Source organism: Betta splendens, chromosome 22, assembly GCF_900634795.4.
Source record: "Betta splendens chromosome 22, fBetSpl5.4, whole genome shotgun sequence".
Taxonomy (NCBI): domain Eukaryota; kingdom Metazoa; phylum Chordata; class Actinopteri; order Anabantiformes; family Osphronemidae; genus Betta; species Betta splendens.
In genome coordinates, this window is record NC_040900.2 from 8,854,096 (window position 1) to 8,870,604 (window position 16,509).

General features: G+C 48.7%; 1 protein-coding gene and 11 gene segments (V, D, J or C); all 12 read left to right on the forward strand.

Annotated features, from left to right (window-relative positions):
• The first annotated feature begins 989 nt into the window (after positions 1-989).
• On the forward strand, positions 990-4,363 carry LOC114848389 (solute carrier family 2, facilitated glucose transporter member 1). 2 transcript variants are annotated; one of them, XM_055505860.1, is made up of 12 exons: positions 990-1,343; positions 1,467-1,553; positions 1,636-1,705; positions 1,874-1,972; positions 2,170-2,330; positions 2,404-2,644; positions 2,769-2,931; positions 3,030-3,214; positions 3,303-3,404; positions 3,511-3,612; positions 3,687-3,890; positions 4,021-4,363. In XM_055505860.1, exons 3-12 carry the CDS (start codon positions 1,694-1,696, stop codon positions 4,198-4,200), a joined length of 1,449 nt encoding a protein of 482 aa, XP_055361835.1. In that variant the 5' UTR covers positions 990-1,343; positions 1,467-1,553; positions 1,636-1,693; the 3' UTR covers positions 4,201-4,363. The 2 variants fall into 2 exon arrangements, with proteins under 2 accessions (XP_055361835.1, XP_028994689.1); XM_029138856.3 differs by lacking the exon at positions 1,636-1,705 and having other exon boundaries at positions 991-1,343.
• A 782-nt stretch (positions 4,364-5,145) lies between these two features.
• Positions 5,146-5,609, forward strand: LOC114848754 (T cell receptor beta variable 12-4-like). The segment is given in 2 exon segments: positions 5,146-5,152; positions 5,281-5,609. Coding segments are annotated over 2 exon segments (336 nt in total).
• Positions 5,610-5,625: 16 nt separating this feature from the next.
• LOC114848412 (T cell receptor beta variable 3-1-like) lies at positions 5,626-6,588 on the forward strand. The segment is given in 2 exon segments: positions 5,626-6,004; positions 6,085-6,588. Coding segments are annotated over 2 exon segments (417 nt in total).
• Positions 6,543-7,193, forward strand: LOC114848755 (T cell receptor beta variable 12-5-like). The segment is given in 2 exon segments: positions 6,543-6,698; positions 6,789-7,193. Coding segments are annotated over 2 exon segments (381 nt in total).
• Positions 7,194-7,427: 234 nt separating this feature from the next.
• Positions 7,428-8,163, forward strand: LOC114848756 (T cell receptor beta variable 5-1-like). The segment is given in 2 exon segments: positions 7,428-7,554; positions 7,624-8,163. Coding segments are annotated over 2 exon segments (465 nt in total).
• A 94-nt stretch (positions 8,164-8,257) lies between these two features.
• LOC114848417 (T cell receptor beta variable 14-like) lies at positions 8,258-8,965 on the forward strand. The segment is given in 2 exon segments: positions 8,258-8,465; positions 8,535-8,965. Coding segments are annotated over 2 exon segments (387 nt in total).
• Positions 8,966-9,010: 45 nt separating this feature from the next.
• LOC114848757 (T cell receptor beta variable 29-1-like) lies at positions 9,011-9,792 on the forward strand. The segment is given in 1 exon segment: positions 9,011-9,792. A coding segment is annotated over 1 exon segment (396 nt).
• A 156-nt stretch (positions 9,793-9,948) lies between these two features.
• LOC114848415 (T cell receptor alpha variable 5-like) lies at positions 9,949-10,344 on the forward strand. The segment is given in 1 exon segment: positions 9,949-10,344. A coding segment is annotated over 1 exon segment (396 nt).
• A 46-nt stretch (positions 10,345-10,390) lies between these two features.
• LOC114848403 (Ig kappa chain V-V region HP 91A3-like) lies at positions 10,391-12,348 on the forward strand. The segment is given in 3 exon segments: positions 10,391-10,662; positions 10,733-11,427; positions 11,495-12,348. Coding segments are annotated over 2 exon segments (438 nt in total).
• A 368-nt stretch (positions 12,349-12,716) lies between these two features.
• On the forward strand, positions 12,717-13,644 carry LOC114848419 (T-cell receptor gamma chain V region DFL12-like). The segment is given in 2 exon segments: positions 12,717-13,014; positions 13,115-13,644. Coding segments are annotated over 2 exon segments (411 nt in total).
• A 19-nt stretch (positions 13,645-13,663) lies between these two features.
• On the forward strand, positions 13,664-14,133 carry LOC129603615 (T cell receptor beta variable 29-1-like). The segment is given in 1 exon segment: positions 13,664-14,133. A coding segment is annotated over 1 exon segment (390 nt).
• Positions 14,134-15,582: 1,449 nt separating this feature from the next.
• Positions 15,583-16,509, forward strand: LOC114848759 (T cell receptor beta variable 10-3-like). The segment is given in 2 exon segments: positions 15,583-15,847; positions 15,919-16,509. Coding segments are annotated over 2 exon segments (465 nt in total).

The window sequence follows — 16,509 nt, forward strand, 5'->3', positions numbered from 1 at the left end:
TACCACCTTCATCACCCACAGGCCACTTAATATTTACTTGCACATATTTAACTTTTTAAAGTTTTATGATAATGGTTATTCTCATATGCACAAATGATGCGGTCTGTGGTGAGGCTGGAGGACCATTCTTTTGCCTTGTACATCTTGGCAGTAAAAAGCTTTTACGGGATGCAAGTGCGCATGTGTGGATGTTACATCCCATAGAACCTTATTGAACAAATGCTAATGGCTCAAGATCACACATACAGTTGCAGCCCAAAGCATGCAAGCACTCACAATGGACATAAATGGATAGAGTGAGACTAAAATAGGAAAACATTTGATCATTCAGGCTAATTTCAGACTATAAAAGGTGTATGTGCACGGACCATCTTATATTATGGTAATTCGATGAGACTGGATTCGATTAATCTTCACTGATGCATGTGAGAAAACGCAGGAAATTCCAGTAAGGACGACTGTGATTCATCAGATGAAACTAAAGCATAGAACCATAAAACTGAAGTAATGAGGTTCGACCACTAAATGACTTCATATGTGGAAAAGTGTGGATATTCCTAATCTAATGTACGATATAGTTGCAATATTTAAGTTTAGTGCATGTCTAAAAATCAGACTTAGACACGTGCACAAACATCCTGACTGTCATGAACCTGAATGACCTGATTATATAAGCAAACATGAGGCCAAAAGGCTTTAGCCCTTAATGCTCCGTCTCAACCCCTCATGCGATTTGCGCTTATTTATCTCTGATTAAGCTCTGTCTGATTTTGGCCTCGTGCTTATGTGGTTTGTACATGTTGCTTCTGTCTCAGGTCCAGAATGAACTGACAGATGTTGGAAAAGGAAACGTGGAGAGTTTCCATGTACAGGAATCAGACACAGGTTCAACAGAACAACCTACAAACTCATGGGTTCCTTATTTTCTTAGTTCCTAGAAAGACAACCGCCCCCGGTTACTGGTCCAAATGGAAACAAGTTGCTGTTGAGCTGCTTTGGGTTCCGCTGAAGTTCATTTGCTGCTGCAAACTGATCCGCGGTCAGTTAGAACCGCGGCCGACGATCAGCTGGAGCCCCCGGCTGCTATTCTGTCGGGTCTGTCTCAAATTCAGCACCCGGGTGCGAGTTCGTCACTGGACTTGCTGGCTTGGTGTGTGCGGGTGTTCCTACGGGTTCCAACAGAAAATCATGTGAAACTCAGGGATGAGGACGGCAGGAAGGTTTGGGACTCGCGAAAAACCTTACGATATGAACAAAACCGACTGATCGTCAGAAAATCGACAGAAAACGTCTTGATTTTTGCTTGTCTACATCTGGAAGGCCTGCGATACTCCACAGCACAGGTAAGTTAGAAAACAGCCCCATGCAACAGAAAAGTAATGATGAATATAACTGTCTTAGCCATGAGACGGAGGTGTATTTCTATTTCTTAATCCGCCCGTCTGGCCACGCTCTGGTTTTCACAGAAGCTAAAATCAGGAGACAATATATGCGCCTACGTCTGCCTACAGGTGTGATACCTCGCCTCAGCCAAGCCAATGACATCACAGGAGGTTGGTTCTGATCCGCTGTGTTTCTTACTTAACAGTGAAAGAAGGAGGACTGACACTCACTTGTGGTTAATTAAAAATCTAGACCTCTTGCCACTGTGTGAAAATACTGCTGTTGCTGCTGTGACCTACAGATCAGTCACATGCTTGCTGAGGTTAGTCACGGAGTCAAGGATATACTTGTAATGCAGCGCTGGTCAAATCTACATTCACAATCGACCTGAGCAAGGGTTGCTGTACTTGAGGCATTTCCATGTCCCCCATAATAGCGAGCACAAAAGGTTGAAAACAGCGTTTCACTTACTGCAACACTGTTGCTGCAGAACCATCTGACAGCCACGCTCCTGACCTCCATCCTGGCCGTGGTGCTGGGCTCCCTGCAGATCGGCTACCACACCGGCAATGTCAACGCCCCTGGGAAGGTGAGCAGTGCCGACTGGAGATAAGGGACAAAAATAAATATGAATAAGGCTGCAACACTGAGCTTGACATCACAGCAGACGAGCTGATTCCACACTGAATGAAGCTAAAACACATAGCAGGATCAGGATACGCAACTAAACAGTTACAAGCAGCAAATGAATTTGTGACCCCAGATTGTGTCTCTGACACCATTCAGATCATCGAAGAGTTCTTTAACCACACCTGGAGGGTCAGACATAACCAGTCGATGCCAGATCACAGTCTGACTCTCCTGTGGTCACTCTCCGTCAGCATTAAGGACTTCGGAGCTCTTCTGGGCTCACTGGGAGTGAAATATCTGGCCGATGCTTACGGCAGGTAGGAGCAGCACCCAACAAGAGGCACTGTTCATCCACCTGCCTTCGTCCAACTGCCCTTTAATTTCCCCAAGGCGGAACTCCATCCTAATAGTGAACTGCCTGTCTGTGGTGGGAGCTTGTCTGATGTCTGCCTCCAAAGTCAGCAAGTCGTTCGAGGTGCTGATCGTGGGACGGCTGGTGTTCGGCCTGTTTTGTGGCCTGGTGATGAGTCTGAATCCTCTGTACATCCAGGAAGCATCCCCCACCGCTCTAAGGGGGGCGTTCGCTACGCTCAACCAGGTGTCCTTCGCCTCTGGCATCCTAGTGGGAATGGTGAGGATGGAGCCTGACTGTGTGTTTTGGACCAAACTATCCAGAGAAGAATGCGACGCGAATTGCGGCATCATGTAGACATTCAATCACACTGTCAGACTAAATTCCTGTGGTTGTTTGGCAGGTGGCCGGGCTCGAGACGGTGCTGGGTACAGAGCACAACTGGGCCATGATGTTGTCCCTGTCACTCATTCCTGCTCTGGCACAGCACCTGATTCTGCCCTTCTGCCCCGAGAGCCCTCGATACCTGCTCATCAACCGGGGAGAGGAGAGCAAGGCCGAGGCCGGTGGGTCGCAGCGAGGGAGGGGGTTTAGCAGTAACCGCACCAGAGATGAGCCAAAATAACAGTATTTAGGCTACTAACAGGATGTTTTAACCCCACAGCGCTGATGAGGCTGAGAGGCAGCGCAGACAGGGTGTTTGCTGAGCTCAAGGAAATGAAGGAGGAGGCCGCCCACACTCAGAGCGGCGTCACCACACGCGAGTTCTTCAACAAGCCCAGATACCGGCAGCCCATCATCATCGTGCTCGTGGTTAACCTGGGCAGCCAGCTGTCAGGGTTCAATGCGGTCCGTCATGTGAAAACAACCAAGGCCCAGCTCTGTATAGTGGTGTCACGGTAACAAATTAAACCAGATTCCTGGTTTTGTCTTCCAGATCATTAATTACTCCACCAGAATGTTCCAGGCTAATTTTGAGCAGGCCAAATACTTGACCCTGGGCGTCGGGGCTGTCAACGTGACCTTCACTTTGGTGGCAGTGAGTATAAACCTCTGCATTACTACATGATAGAACTGATCCTGTTCTAGAATCACCCAAGTCTTGAGTCTCTAAAGTGAGAGCAGTCCCATTTTGTCTCATCTAGTTCTTCTTGATGGAGCGGGCAGGAAGAAAGAAGCTGCTCCTGACTGGTTTCATCTCTATAGCACTGTGCAATCTACTCATGACCATCGCCGATTCTGTCCTGGTAAGATCGCCCTAATGGAAAGATGATGTCCAAGGTTTGAATCTCTGAGTCCGAGTTCTCCATTCACGTGACAGCACCTGGTCCCGGAGCTGCGCAGCCTGCAGGTCCTGCTGGTCTTCTGCCTGATCTCAGCCTACGAGCTGGGCCCCGGCCCCATCTCCTGGTTCATCGCTGCGGAGCTGTTCGACCAGCCCGGCAGGCCCATCGCCATGGCCTTCACCAGCATGCTCAACTGGGGAGGGAAGTTCCTTCTGGCGCTGCTCTTCCCTCCGCTGCTGGTAGGTTCTTTGACGGTGCCGTTTCACGTGTTCAAAGTCCCTTGACGGAAGATCTGGGTCTGTAGCGGTCCTGGTGGATGGAAGGTCAGTACCTTGAGTAGAACAAACAGCTGTCGTCTGTCCCACACAGAAAGTCTGCGGCGTGTACGTGTACCTCCTCTTCATGACGGTGGCTCTGCTGGCCTTCGTCTTCACGTGGCTTCGCCTCCCTGAGACCAAGGGACGCACATTTGATGACATCGCGGAGGAATTCAGGGGCGCTGAGGGGATCCCTCTGCACAATAAGACTGGGTTCAACACTTTTACCTGACCAAGCCGCCTTCAAGGCAGTCATGTCTGAGTCACCCGCTATATCGTTGGCTGTTTGGTGATTCTACAGACAAATGCTGGATTCTCACTCACAATGATTGTCTGAATTAACAGACAGAGACGCAGCAGCCAGTTTATTTAAAATAAAATACTCCTTAACAATTGTCAGTGCACCTTGTTTTGTTTTAATTCCTGGACTTTAGGTTTGCTGCAGGACAGACACCATGTCCTCCCAGTTTGTTACTGGTGTGTGGATTCTAGCATAACCTTGAACACCGTGCACTTGTAACCACAGCTGTGTGAATAAATATTGTTTTCCGTGCGACCTGCAGCAACGTGCAGAAACCGCAGCGTGAGAGGAGCCAGGAGCTCGTCTGGATTGGAAAACGCCAGAGGGCAAAACTTATTTAAAATCTAAATTACTTCTAACAATATTTACTGATCTTCAGTTAACATATTAAATGTTCTCATTTCAATACGTGACTCATAATAGAATGCAGAAAAACAAGCAAACTTAAAGTTCTTGGAATTATTGGAAGTATTTTTCCTGTAACAGTTTCAAGAGTTTTAACACAAAATGTCGATTCCCACATTTCTCCACCTCGACAAAAGTATAAAAATAGCGACCTCTACTGAGCGAGTACAGAAGAAAGTGAATAAACTTAAAGGGCAACTTCACAGATTTTCAATGGGGGTCGACCAAAATGATCTCAGGTAAAATTTAAGAATATAGGGACACTCAGAAACAGGCATTTTTTTTTCTCTGCAATAGAAAACATACCTGTGTATATGAACACAGCAGCTGAACTGATCACAGCTACAGGCTGCAGGAGGAGCTCAAGCACCACAAACTACAATCTGCCCCCTGATATCAGAGGAAGAAGCAAACTGCACCTGCAGCTCTTCACTTCAAAACCAGCCTCTGGAGGCTTCTGGCGAACAGAACATGGATGGTACTGTCACACAAACCCTGCTGACACTGACTGTCTGTGGGCTGTGGGCCACAGGTGAAGCATTGGACGCAGTTTGAATAGAAGTGGTTCATATTTTGGCATAGATGAGTGAAGTTTACCGTTCACAGGTCTGACCGTCGGCAGTGATGTGACCCAGACTGACAAACTGTGGGAACATGAGGGCAACAAGGCCACGATGAGCTGCAACCACACCAAGGGCGCTAGCTACTTCCAGATGTACTGGTTCCGACAGCTGCCGGGCCGAGCTATGGAGCTCATCGTGTTCACTACTACAGCCAAGGCGCAGCATGAGTTTGGAAAGTTCAGTCAAGACAAGTTCGCAGCCACCAAACCCAACGCTGAAAGCGGAACGTTCACGGTGATGAACCTGGAGGCAGACGATAAAGGCCTGTATTTCTGTGCTGTGAGTGAACACAGTGATGTAGACGCACGCTGAAGCTGAACAAAAACCTCACTCAATTCAAACAGCGCGTGTGCCAGTTGCACCTCGATCGCTCCGCCTGCAGCTGATCACTAGGTCTGTGGCATCGAGGAGACGCCAACGTGTGGAAACAATCAAATTATTACTGTGGAGCCACAACAAGGGTGGTGTGTAGTTCCAGGTGTCGTCTAATGGTGCAACACTGTGTGGATGAATAGTGTTTACACCAGCAGATGGAGCCAAACGTCACAGGACATGAGGCCAACAATTCACCGTCCCCGATTCCTCCTCTTATGGAGTTAAAGCTGCTGCTCTGTGACACCTCCCAGCTCATTACACCAGCCATCTACAGGTGATGAACATGATCCCTGTTGGCTTCATATGTTGTCTGCTTCTAACACAGAGTAACGGTGAGAAATAATCCAAAACTGGAAAAACTAAACGTCATCATTTCTTTGTTCTTCTTACTAAATGGTGATTTTTCCCACAGCTGCGTCTGACAGCAAACGTGTCGTCCAAACGCCACGTTTCATGGTCAAGAGACCTGGTGAACACGTCGACAAGGAGATCAGCTGTTCACACAGCATCACAGACTATAACCGTATCCTATGGTATAAACAAGACAAACACAGAGAGCTGAGGTTTCTGGGATATCTGAATGTAAACTTCCCATATCCAGAAGACGACGTGAAAGGAAAAGTCAGCTTTGATGGAGACGGACGCAAGCAGTCAGGCCTCAACGTGTCCAGTCTCACACTGGAGGACAGTGGTGTGTACTTCTGTGCCGCCAGTCAGCACAGTGCTGCAGATCCTCCTCCAGTCAATACAAAAACCTTCAGCTGCGACGCCTGAATTTGATCCCAACCACCATCACACACATATGTACAGCAGCAGCAGCCACGTGTGATCTAATCGGTGCTCTGCATCCTAAACCAATTAAACCACACGCTGAGCGGAGCGGCTCGCTGCGTCGCCTCACCCCCTGCTGTGACACTCCCACCTGCAGCTCCTCACATTAACCCAGACTCAGGCCAGTTTCTGTGCAACAGACGATGGACGTCAAACAGCAGCTTGTGCTCCTGTCTGTCTTAATGTGGAGTCCAGGTAATTTAAATACATGAAAACATCAACTGTAGTTTATAAAGACAGCTGCAGATTTATTTTATTTTTTTAATTGATCTCTTGCGTCCACAGACTTTATTCAAAGCAGCGATGTCACTCAAACCTCCACCGTGTGGAAATTCATAGGTGAAGATGCAACAATGAACTGCAGCCACACCAAGGGTGAATTTTACTACCAGATGTACTGGTACCGACAGCTGCCGGGACAAACCATGGAGCTCATAGTGTTCACAACCACGACCAAACCAGATCACGACTTCGGGAAGTTCAGCAAAGACAAATTCTCGGCCGCCAAACCTGACGCTAAGAGCGGGACATTCACGGTGAAGAACCTGGGGCCTGGAGACGGAGGCCTGTACTTCTGTGCTGTGAGTGAGCACAGTGATGTAGACACACGCTGAAGCTGAACAAAAACCTCAGAGATGATTCATCTCCTGCACTATGAGGGGGAAGGTGAGAACCAAAAGGACTTTGAGGTTGTCAAGGACCCTCCCACCTGCTGATCTTCAGGCCTCAGTTACTGTTCTGATGATATTACTTATTAAATATTTAATTGGTAAATGTGTTCAAATGTGACACAGCAACGAAAGAAGACATTAAATATGAGTTTTCTTATAAAAGGTCCAACTTCACCGGTGCTTGACTGAAGCAAACCGTATTCATCGTACCAGCAGGGGGCAACAAGCCTACACACATAAAATGCAGAACAGGACTGACTGAGTCAGTGTCAGCTTTTAACTCAACCTCTCTGACAGGAGCTCAAAGAATAACAGTGGCTTAAATCTAGACATGATCTTCACTCTCTTCTTATTATATTTTCTGCATCTGCCAGAAAAAGGTGAGAAAATCTAAAAAAATAATATATCATATCAAAATATCTTTATCCATGTCTTGTTTTTTCCCACAGCTGCGACTGACAGCAAAGACGTCGTCCAAACACCACGTTTCATGGTCAAGAGACCTGGTGAACGCGTCGATAATGAGATCAGCTGTTCACACAGCATCCCAAATTATGATGTCATCTTATGGTATAAACAAGACAAACACCGGGCGCTGAAGCTTCTGGGATATCTGAACCTGGGCTTCCCATATCCAGAAGAAGACGTGAAAGGAAAAGTCAGCTTTGATGGAGACGGACGCAAGCAGTCAGGCCTCAATGTATCCAGTCTCACACTGGAGGACAGTGGTGTGTACTTCTGTGCTGCCAGTTTGCACAGTGCTGCAGATCCTCCTCCAGTCAATACAAAAACCTTCAGCCATCTGTCTGACAAACACCTGCATGTAAACAATAGAAAGATTTTATCACAGGCTCTGCGGAAATAACCAGAATTCAAATAAAGTGTCTCCATCGCTGAGTGGGGGGAGGCAATGTTCACAAGTGTAGATTCTATGTTTACGTACCACTTAGGTTATTCAAGTACCACTTACTTACTAAAAGAAGATGAATGTGAAAGCTTGAAGGCCAGCACTAGGTGAAGAGTCTGTGGAAAAGCTGAGGCTAGTCAGCATGATGTTCTAGAAAAATGATTTAGTTAATGCTCCTGGATTTAGTAGACTCTCTCGCCTCCAGGGGGCGACAAGCCTCAACAGATGAACCGGGTTCAACAGCTTCCTGTTGACAAGCAGAGATCAGTGCTCGGCTGGTTGCACTGGGACACGTCCTCGTCCCCTGGAGCTGTACAGAGCTCAGCATGGCCTTTACAGTCTTCCTATTGGGTTTGGGTTTGCTTCACTTGACGGGGAGCGAGGGTCAGTAGTTGAACGTGCACAGCTAATATTAGTAAGAGGCCTGGTGTTGATCTGTCTTCTCATCTGCAGGTGTTTCTAAAGCTCTGAGTGTCCATCAGAGTCCTCCTTTCATCATCAAGAGGGTCGGTGAGTCTGCGACCGGAGAGTTCCACTGCTCACACAGCATTCCCAACTATGAGCGTGTCCTCTGGTACAAACAAGATGGAACCCAAGCCTTTAGGTACCTGGGGTACCTGAACCTGAAGCACAAGTATCTAGACGAGAGCGTGAAGGGAAAGATCAGCTTTGATGGAGACGGCGGCAGTGCTTCCACCCTGACCGTCTTTAACGTCACGCTGGAGGACAGCGGCGTCTACTTCTGTTCTACCACTCAGCACAGTGCTGCAGACTCGCCCTGAGTCAATGCAAAAACCTCCTGCACACCTGCAGCCAGACTCTCCCCAACAGGGTCTCTGGAGATGCTAATCAGCTGCTCTGACCCAGTTGGGATCCGTCAGGGCGGCGCTGTCGGCTGCAGCTCAGTGCCACGGTGCGGTGTTGCTGCACGTGCACTGAATCAGATTTGTCATGAATCTGTCTAGAAACAGCTTCTTTATAATCTGACTGAGCTACGCTGAGGATAACCGAATACAATACATAGACGAAGGCAGACACAAAACCACAGGTTGCACAGAAGGTCCACAAATTACTGGTAATATGGAAAAGAAGCCGTCAAATCTATAAAAAAAAATCACTGCAGGATTCAACCTAATACCTGGGCACAAGTTAGTTGCTGAAGATGAAATGATGAAGCAGCTTGTTCAAACATTCAAATCCAATCTGTGGATCCGGTGTCTAGTCAGGTCCTGTGGGTGGTTCCCATCATCCTACACTGACACTCCCACCTGCTCTTCTGCTTCAGCCTCACCAGACGTGTGGTTTCTAACAGAACATGGCCATCGCCATGCGCCTCCTCCTCCTCCTGTCCACCGTTCTGTGTCGCACTGATGGAAGCGACGTGGACCAGCCCGACGCGCTGCTGAAGGCCCAGGGAGACGATGCAACCATCCCCTGCAGCCACACGAAGGGTGCAACCTACTACCAGATGTACTGGTACCGACAGCTGCCTGGAGAAACCATGCGTCAAATGCTGTTTGTGTTCGAAGGCAAAGAGCCTGAGTACGAAGCTGGATTCATCAAAGACAAATACCCGGTGACCAAAGCCAACGCTCTGAGCGGGACACTGACTGTGGCGGCTGCAGAGCCGGGAGATAACGGCTGGTATTTCTGTGCTGTCAGTGAGCACAGTGACACAATTACCTCAGCAGCTGAACAAAAAGTCAGATGAAGGATGGATCAGCTCCTCCCGTCCCTCTCATGGACTGCAGGGGGAACTCGAGCTCCACACACGCTCCTGGCACGATTGATTCTCAGCCACGTGACGCAGAGACTCTCCCACCTGTAGGTCGTCTTATCGCTGCCACTGCTCCGGCAGTTATTCAGGATGTTGTTCTCCATCAAACACGGTGGCCTCAGCTTTGTGCTGCTCACGCTGTGGGTGAAAGGTTCCGCTGAGGGCAGCGACGTCACGCAGACGACCGAGCTGTGGACAGACGAGGGAGAAGATGGGACCATGCAGTGCAACCACACCAAGAGCTTCGACTTCTACCAGATGTACTGGTACCGACAGCAGCCGGGCAAAACCATGGAGCTCATAGTGTTCACGACCACGACCAAACCAGACCACGACTTTGGAAGGTTCAGCCCCGACAAGTTCTCAGCCACCAAACCCGACGCCTTCAGGGGGACGTTCACCGTGAAGGACCTGGAGGCAGAAGACGGGGGCCTGTATTTCTGTGCTGTGAGCAAACACAGTGATGCAGACGCACGTGGAGGCTGAACAAAAACCTCTAATCACAGAGACACACACAAAAAAATTATTCTGCCACAATAATAAAAAAAACAAAAACATGTCCAGGTTCCAGGGTTCACTTCAGGTCAATGTGATTCTGTTTCATGTCGTTAGGTGGCGGCACAGCCTGTAGGTAACACCCACATCCACAGTGTCTCCCTGACAGGAGGGAGGTAATGATCAGCACACCTGCACATTCAGAGATGGAAACTGCTCCAACAATGAGGAAGCTGGTGAACCGGGTCCATGAACGCATCATTATCACCACCGTCTGCTGCCTCATGTTCACCGTCACACAGGTTTTAGGTAAAGTCCTGATCATTCATCTACCTGTGGACTCATATGGTGGCTAATGGTTGAGTTGTGTGTTCAACAGGCTCCTCTGTCAGTGACCAAGTCCACCAGACTCCAGCTACGATCTACAAACAACAGGGAGAATCAGCCTCGGTCACATGTCGCCACAGTATCAACAGCTACAACTGCATCCTCTGGTACAAACAGACGGAGGACGGGCTGCTGCAGTTCCTGGGATACGTCCTGGCTACCAGTCCTTTTCCTGAGAAGGGACTGGGAGTGGACATGGGAGGGAGCGCCAACAAAGATGCTAACTGCACGTTAACAATCAAGGAGCTGAGCCAGAGCAGCGTTTACTTCTGTGCTGCTAGTTTACACAGTGCTGCACATCCCTGGCCGTCGCTACAAAAACCTCCCCACACGTCTCAGCTCAGACACCTGCACTCTTTAATCAGTTCATCAATGACTGCCTACGATAGACATGTACAGTACAGTATAACAGAACATGGAGGTCAAAACAACCTCAGAACATGTTATACCAGAGGTCAGGGTTCATGTCATCTGGTTTCCTGTCATCAGGTGGCAGCAGCGTCTGTGCAGAGCAGCCGCTTGGAGCAAATTGACACCACCCACACAGATGGGCCGGTTTAAGGTGGTAACGATCAGTAGACCTGCACATCCAGAAGGAAACAACCTCACTTATAGGAGCAGAGATTAATCCAGTCATCATTATGATCACTGTCTGCTGCCTCATACTCACTGTCACACTGGTCTCAGGTAATATTCAACTTTAACATCTGGAGGCCTGTCTCCATATTTAGTCTTATTTCTGTGTGTTTAACAGGCTCCTCTCTCAGTGACCAAGTCCACCAGACTCCAGCTGCGATCTATAAACAACAGGGAGAATCAGCTACGATCACATGTCGCCACAGTATCGACAGCTACAACCGCATCCTTTGGTACAAACAGGCGGAGGACGGGCTGCTGCAGTTCCTGGGGTACGTCCTGGCTACCAGTCCCGCTCCTGAGAAGGAACTGGGAGTGGAGATGGGAGGGAGCGCCAACAAGGATGCTGACTGCACGTTAACAATCAAGGAGCTGAGCCAGAGCAGCGTTTACTTCTGTGCTGCTAGTTTACACAGTGCTGCACATCCCTGGTCGTTGCTACAAAAACCTCCCCACACGTCTCAGCTCCAGACACCTGCACTCATCTCCGAGTATCTCATTAATCAATGACGCACAACCACCTCAGTGTGATTACTGTAGATGCATATTCAGCCCTACAGCGTCTCAGGGTTCATTTCAGGTCTTTGCCATCTGGTTTCCTGTCGTCAGGTGGCAGCAGCGTCTGTGCAGAGCAGCAGCTCAGGGACCAAATCGACACCATCTACATAAAGAGCTAGTTTAGATGGGACGGTTTAAGGTGTTAACAATCAGACCTGCACATGAGGATGCTCCTAAATCCACTCACTAAATGCATCATTATGATCACTGTCTGCTGCCTCGTACTCACTCTCACACTGGTCTCAGGTAATATTTGTTTAAAATCCTCCTAAACATTCTACTGTACAGCTTTATCGCCATATTTAGGCTTATTTCTGTGTTTAAAGGCTCCTCTCTCAGTGACCAAGTCCACCAGACTCCTGCTGCGATCTACAAACAACAGGGGGAATCAGCCACAATCACATGTCACCACAGTATCGAAAACTACGATATGATCCTCTGGTACAAGCAGGCGGAGGACGGGATGCTGCAGTACCTGGGCTACGTGGTGGGAAACAGTCTGAACCCAGAGGAAGGACTGGATGTGGAGATGGGAGGGAGCGCCAACAAGAACCAAAGCTGCACATTAAGGATCAGGGAGCTGAGCCAGAGCAGCGAAGCAGTTTACTTCTGCGCCGCACGTTTCCACAGTGGCGCACATCCCCGGCCGTCGGCACAAAAACCTCCCCACCGCAGCTGCGAGCACCTGCGCCGCTTCCTCAGATGCTCACGCAGAGCCGTGACTGCTCGAATATTTAAGGAGAATGCGGCCCGGCGGCTCCTCCCACGCTGGGAGGGTTCACCCTAGAACAATACACAGTAAAGAAATATGAGAATCAACCACAAGCATTCAGTTACAAAACCTCCACATACACAACCTCCTCATGTCCGTTGAACAGCTAGCAGCCTGTGCACCTGCCACATATTTAATACTAAGCAGATGCCACCACATCACAGGGGCAGAGACGAGGTCAGAGGTCAGGGGTCAATTCAAAAGCGAGCACTTCTCAACATCATAACAACTTGTGATGCTGTTTTCTAGACTAACCACGATGATCCTCTGGTTCCTGTGCGTCGTGGTGAACTCTGCTGTGACTGCAGGTAAAAGCTGAAATAAACTTCTCATCTCTGCATCTGTAATTATTTCTGTTTGGCATAAACACCAGATTTCTGCCACGGCTGTGCTGAACATTTCCCACAGGTTCCTCTCTCAGTGACCAAGTCCACCAGAGTCCACGTGACATCTACAGGGAGACGGGACAAGAAGCCAGCATCAGCTGTTCACACAGCATCGACCGCATCCTCTGGTACAAATATTCAGAGAACAAAAGGTTCCAATTCCTGGGGTACATGTATAAAAACAACAAGAACCCAGAGACGGGAGTGGAGGTGGAGATGGACGGGAGCGCGGACAAAGACAAGGAGAGCACGTTAACCATCAGAGGCCTGAAGCGCAGCAGCAGAGACGTTTACTTCTGTGCTGCCAGGCACACGCCTGCTCCTCTGTACAAGAACCTCTCATCAGACAGCGAACGGTGACTTCATGCTTATTGATGCAAGCTCATTCATAAAGGAGGAGGGGCTGATGAAGGCCAGAGCTGCAGCTTTAGCCTCAACACGTGGGTCAGATGCCACTGATTTGACATCATGCGACGTCACTGCAGCTCAGAATAAAAGCTCATGATTGGTTGATCAGATCAAAGCTTATACTGTAATAATTTCCACGCCTTCAACCTTCCACTGAATACTACAGCCCGCGACATCACCCTCGTCTCAGTCCAACGCGACCACTATGACTCACGCGCTCCTCACGTTTGCAGTCTCGTCTCTGTGGATCCACACAGTTCAGTGTGTGACCCAGCATCAGGGGGTGACCCAGCACCCGGCCATCAGCTGGAGCTATGTGTCCAAATCTGCAGAGATGAACTGCAGCCACAACAAAGACATTAGTCACACCCAGATGTACTGGTACAGACAGCGTCAAGGAGAGACCATGAGCCTCATCGTCTACACGGTTTACGGAGGGAAGCCACAATATGAAGGGGCTGAAGGCAAATACTCAGCCGTCAAAGACAGCATTGAGACCGGGGCTCTTACTGTGAAAGACCTGACGCCTGAGGACAGCGCTGTTTACTTCTGTGCTGTCAGCAAACACAGTGATGTGAGACGTTCCAGCAGCTGAACAAAAACCCATCAATAAATCTGGTGATTATTATTATGGCAAATTGCTCCTGAAGGTGGTGCTGGAGCATCAGAAAACTGATAGACCTAATATAGCTGGGTTGTGGGGGAGGGTATAGGAGCTATATAAGGTTGGAGCTGCTCATAGATCTGGGCTCAGTCAGACATGGCAACATTAGTGCTTCTATCCTGGCTCATTGGTAATCATACAGTCACTCATACAGTAAATGACAGCGCATCGGTTGTTTCCACACATTTTCTTGATTTTCTCTCCTTCCAGGTTTATGTCTGGGTGTCGAGGTCCATCAGTCTCCCTCTGATCTTGTCACTAAACCTGGTGACCAGGTGCAGGTTTTCTGCAGCCATGATCAAACTGACTACAGGGTGATGCTGTGGTACCAGGGCTCACCTGGAGACACGGTCATGAAGCTCATTGGATACTTGCATTTCAAAGCCGTCACAATGGAGGAGCAGTATAAAGATCATTTTACGATCTCTGGAGACTTGGGGGGAACTGCAACAAAGAACGGTTCTCTGATCCTCCAGGTCCAAGGATCAGAGCACAGTGCAGTTTACTACTGTGCAGCAAGTAAAGCACACTGATAAAAGTCCCCTCAGAACCAGACAAAAACCTGCAAGGCGTCATCATTAGTTGCTCAGAAGGAGACAAACAGGCACCTGCTGTCGTGGTTATTTGGGTCTGATACTATGATGGGATCTAGGAATTTTTTCAATTCAGTTGAACTGTGCAAACTTTACAAACTACTGCAGTCTCATTAACAAAGACACAGTGCAAATGTTTTGCAGTCACTGAAGCGTTGATCTTCTGAGGATGCTCTGTTCCAGCGCTCACATGGAGACATTTCATCATCACTTAGACCATGAAACATCAGGCTCCTCCCAGATGCCCCCGATTGGAGGTTTGTCAGGCTACACACAAGGTTTTTAATGGCTTCCTGTTCCTCCTAATGCATCAGCTTCAGCAAAGCGTTGCTGAGCTGACTAACTTGTCTATGTAAAACCTTGGAGAGAATTTTCATGTTATTTGTAATATGATCCATTTAATGATTTTCTGTTGCCTAACAGGTAATTTAGTCATAAAGAACGTTTCTCTAGATACAAAATTATTTTTTTAAAGTTGTGATTTTTGTCCCTGTCCAGGTTCATGTCTGGGTCTTGAAGTCCGTCAGGCTCCATCTGAATTCATCACTGACCCTGGAGGCAAAGTGCACCTTTTCTGCAGCCATGATAAAACAGACTACAGGGTGATATTGTGGTACCAGCGCTCGCTTGGAGACACGGCTATGAAGCTCATCGGATACCTCTACTTCAAAGACGTCACAATGGAAGACTCGTATAAAGAGGGTTTTGGGATCTCTGGAGATTTGAGTGGGAATACAGCAAAGAATGCATCTCTGATAATTAAAGCTGTAGAACGGGAGCACAGTGCAGTTTACTACTGTGCAGCCAGAGAAGCACAATGACACAAGTCCCCCTTGAACGTTACAAAAACCCAACACAATGTTTAATCATCAGTTTGGAGGAGATGAAGCAGCTCCTCCCATCTGCTCCTGTGGTTGTGTGCAGGGTTTTGAGGTGGCCTCAAGTTAAAGCAAGTGAAGCCACTCCTCTCTGCATCACATCCTCCTTAAACACGATGCCAGCACATGGTCCATGACTTACCACCATCATCATCATCATCACTATCTACTGTACAAGATGATTACGCTTCTCCTCTGCCATTTGCTCACAGGTGAGTAGACCTGCGGCTGCTGGGCTTTACCCTCACGTGCCAGACCTTCAAGGCGCCCTGTGTGATTCCAGCAGGTTTGTCTGTGGGGAACCAGGTCAATCAGTCTCCATCTGCTGTCATCATCAACGCCGGTGAGGACGCCCAGCTGTCCTGCACGCACCAACTACCAGCCGACTACAGGGTGATGCTGTGGTACCAGCAGGTACCCGGTCACTCAGCCCTGACGCTCGTGGGATACGGATATGTCGAGTTCAAAGACGACGGCGTGGAGGAGGCCTTCAGGAAACATTTCAAACTGGCTGGAGATCTGCGAGGGGACAAAGCTAAGCAGGGTTCGCTCTCCATAGCCGATCTGCAACACGAGCACTCTGCAACGTACTTCTGTGCCGCTAGTCAGCCACAGTACATCAAACGCCCATCTGCTCCTTACAAAAACCTCCTCTCCTCTGAAAGCTGAGGCCTCAGTCAATGCACAGTTGCTCCACGTCACACTTCACTGGTCTGTCTGAATCCACTGCATGACTTCCTCTCTCCTTCAAATCCACATACAGAAGAGACTCCAAGAACGCCATGAGCTATAGTGGTCTTTGTCTTTCCTGATGTTACAGACTCCATCTGAGGAGTAATCGTCATCCAGTGATGTCACTTCCTCCCTGCTGTTA

Bases quoted from the DNA above. Each gene is read 5' to 3' on its own strand.
- LOC114848389 (XM_029138856.3), top strand. The intron at 1,973-2,169 runs GTGAGCAGTGCC...GACACCATTCAG, and splicing joins ATGTCAACGCCCCTGGGAAG to ATCATCGAAGAGTTCTTTAA. The intron at 3,613-3,686 runs GTAAGATCGCCC...TTCACGTGACAG, and splicing joins CCATCGCCGATTCTGTCCTG to CACCTGGTCCCGGAGCTGCG.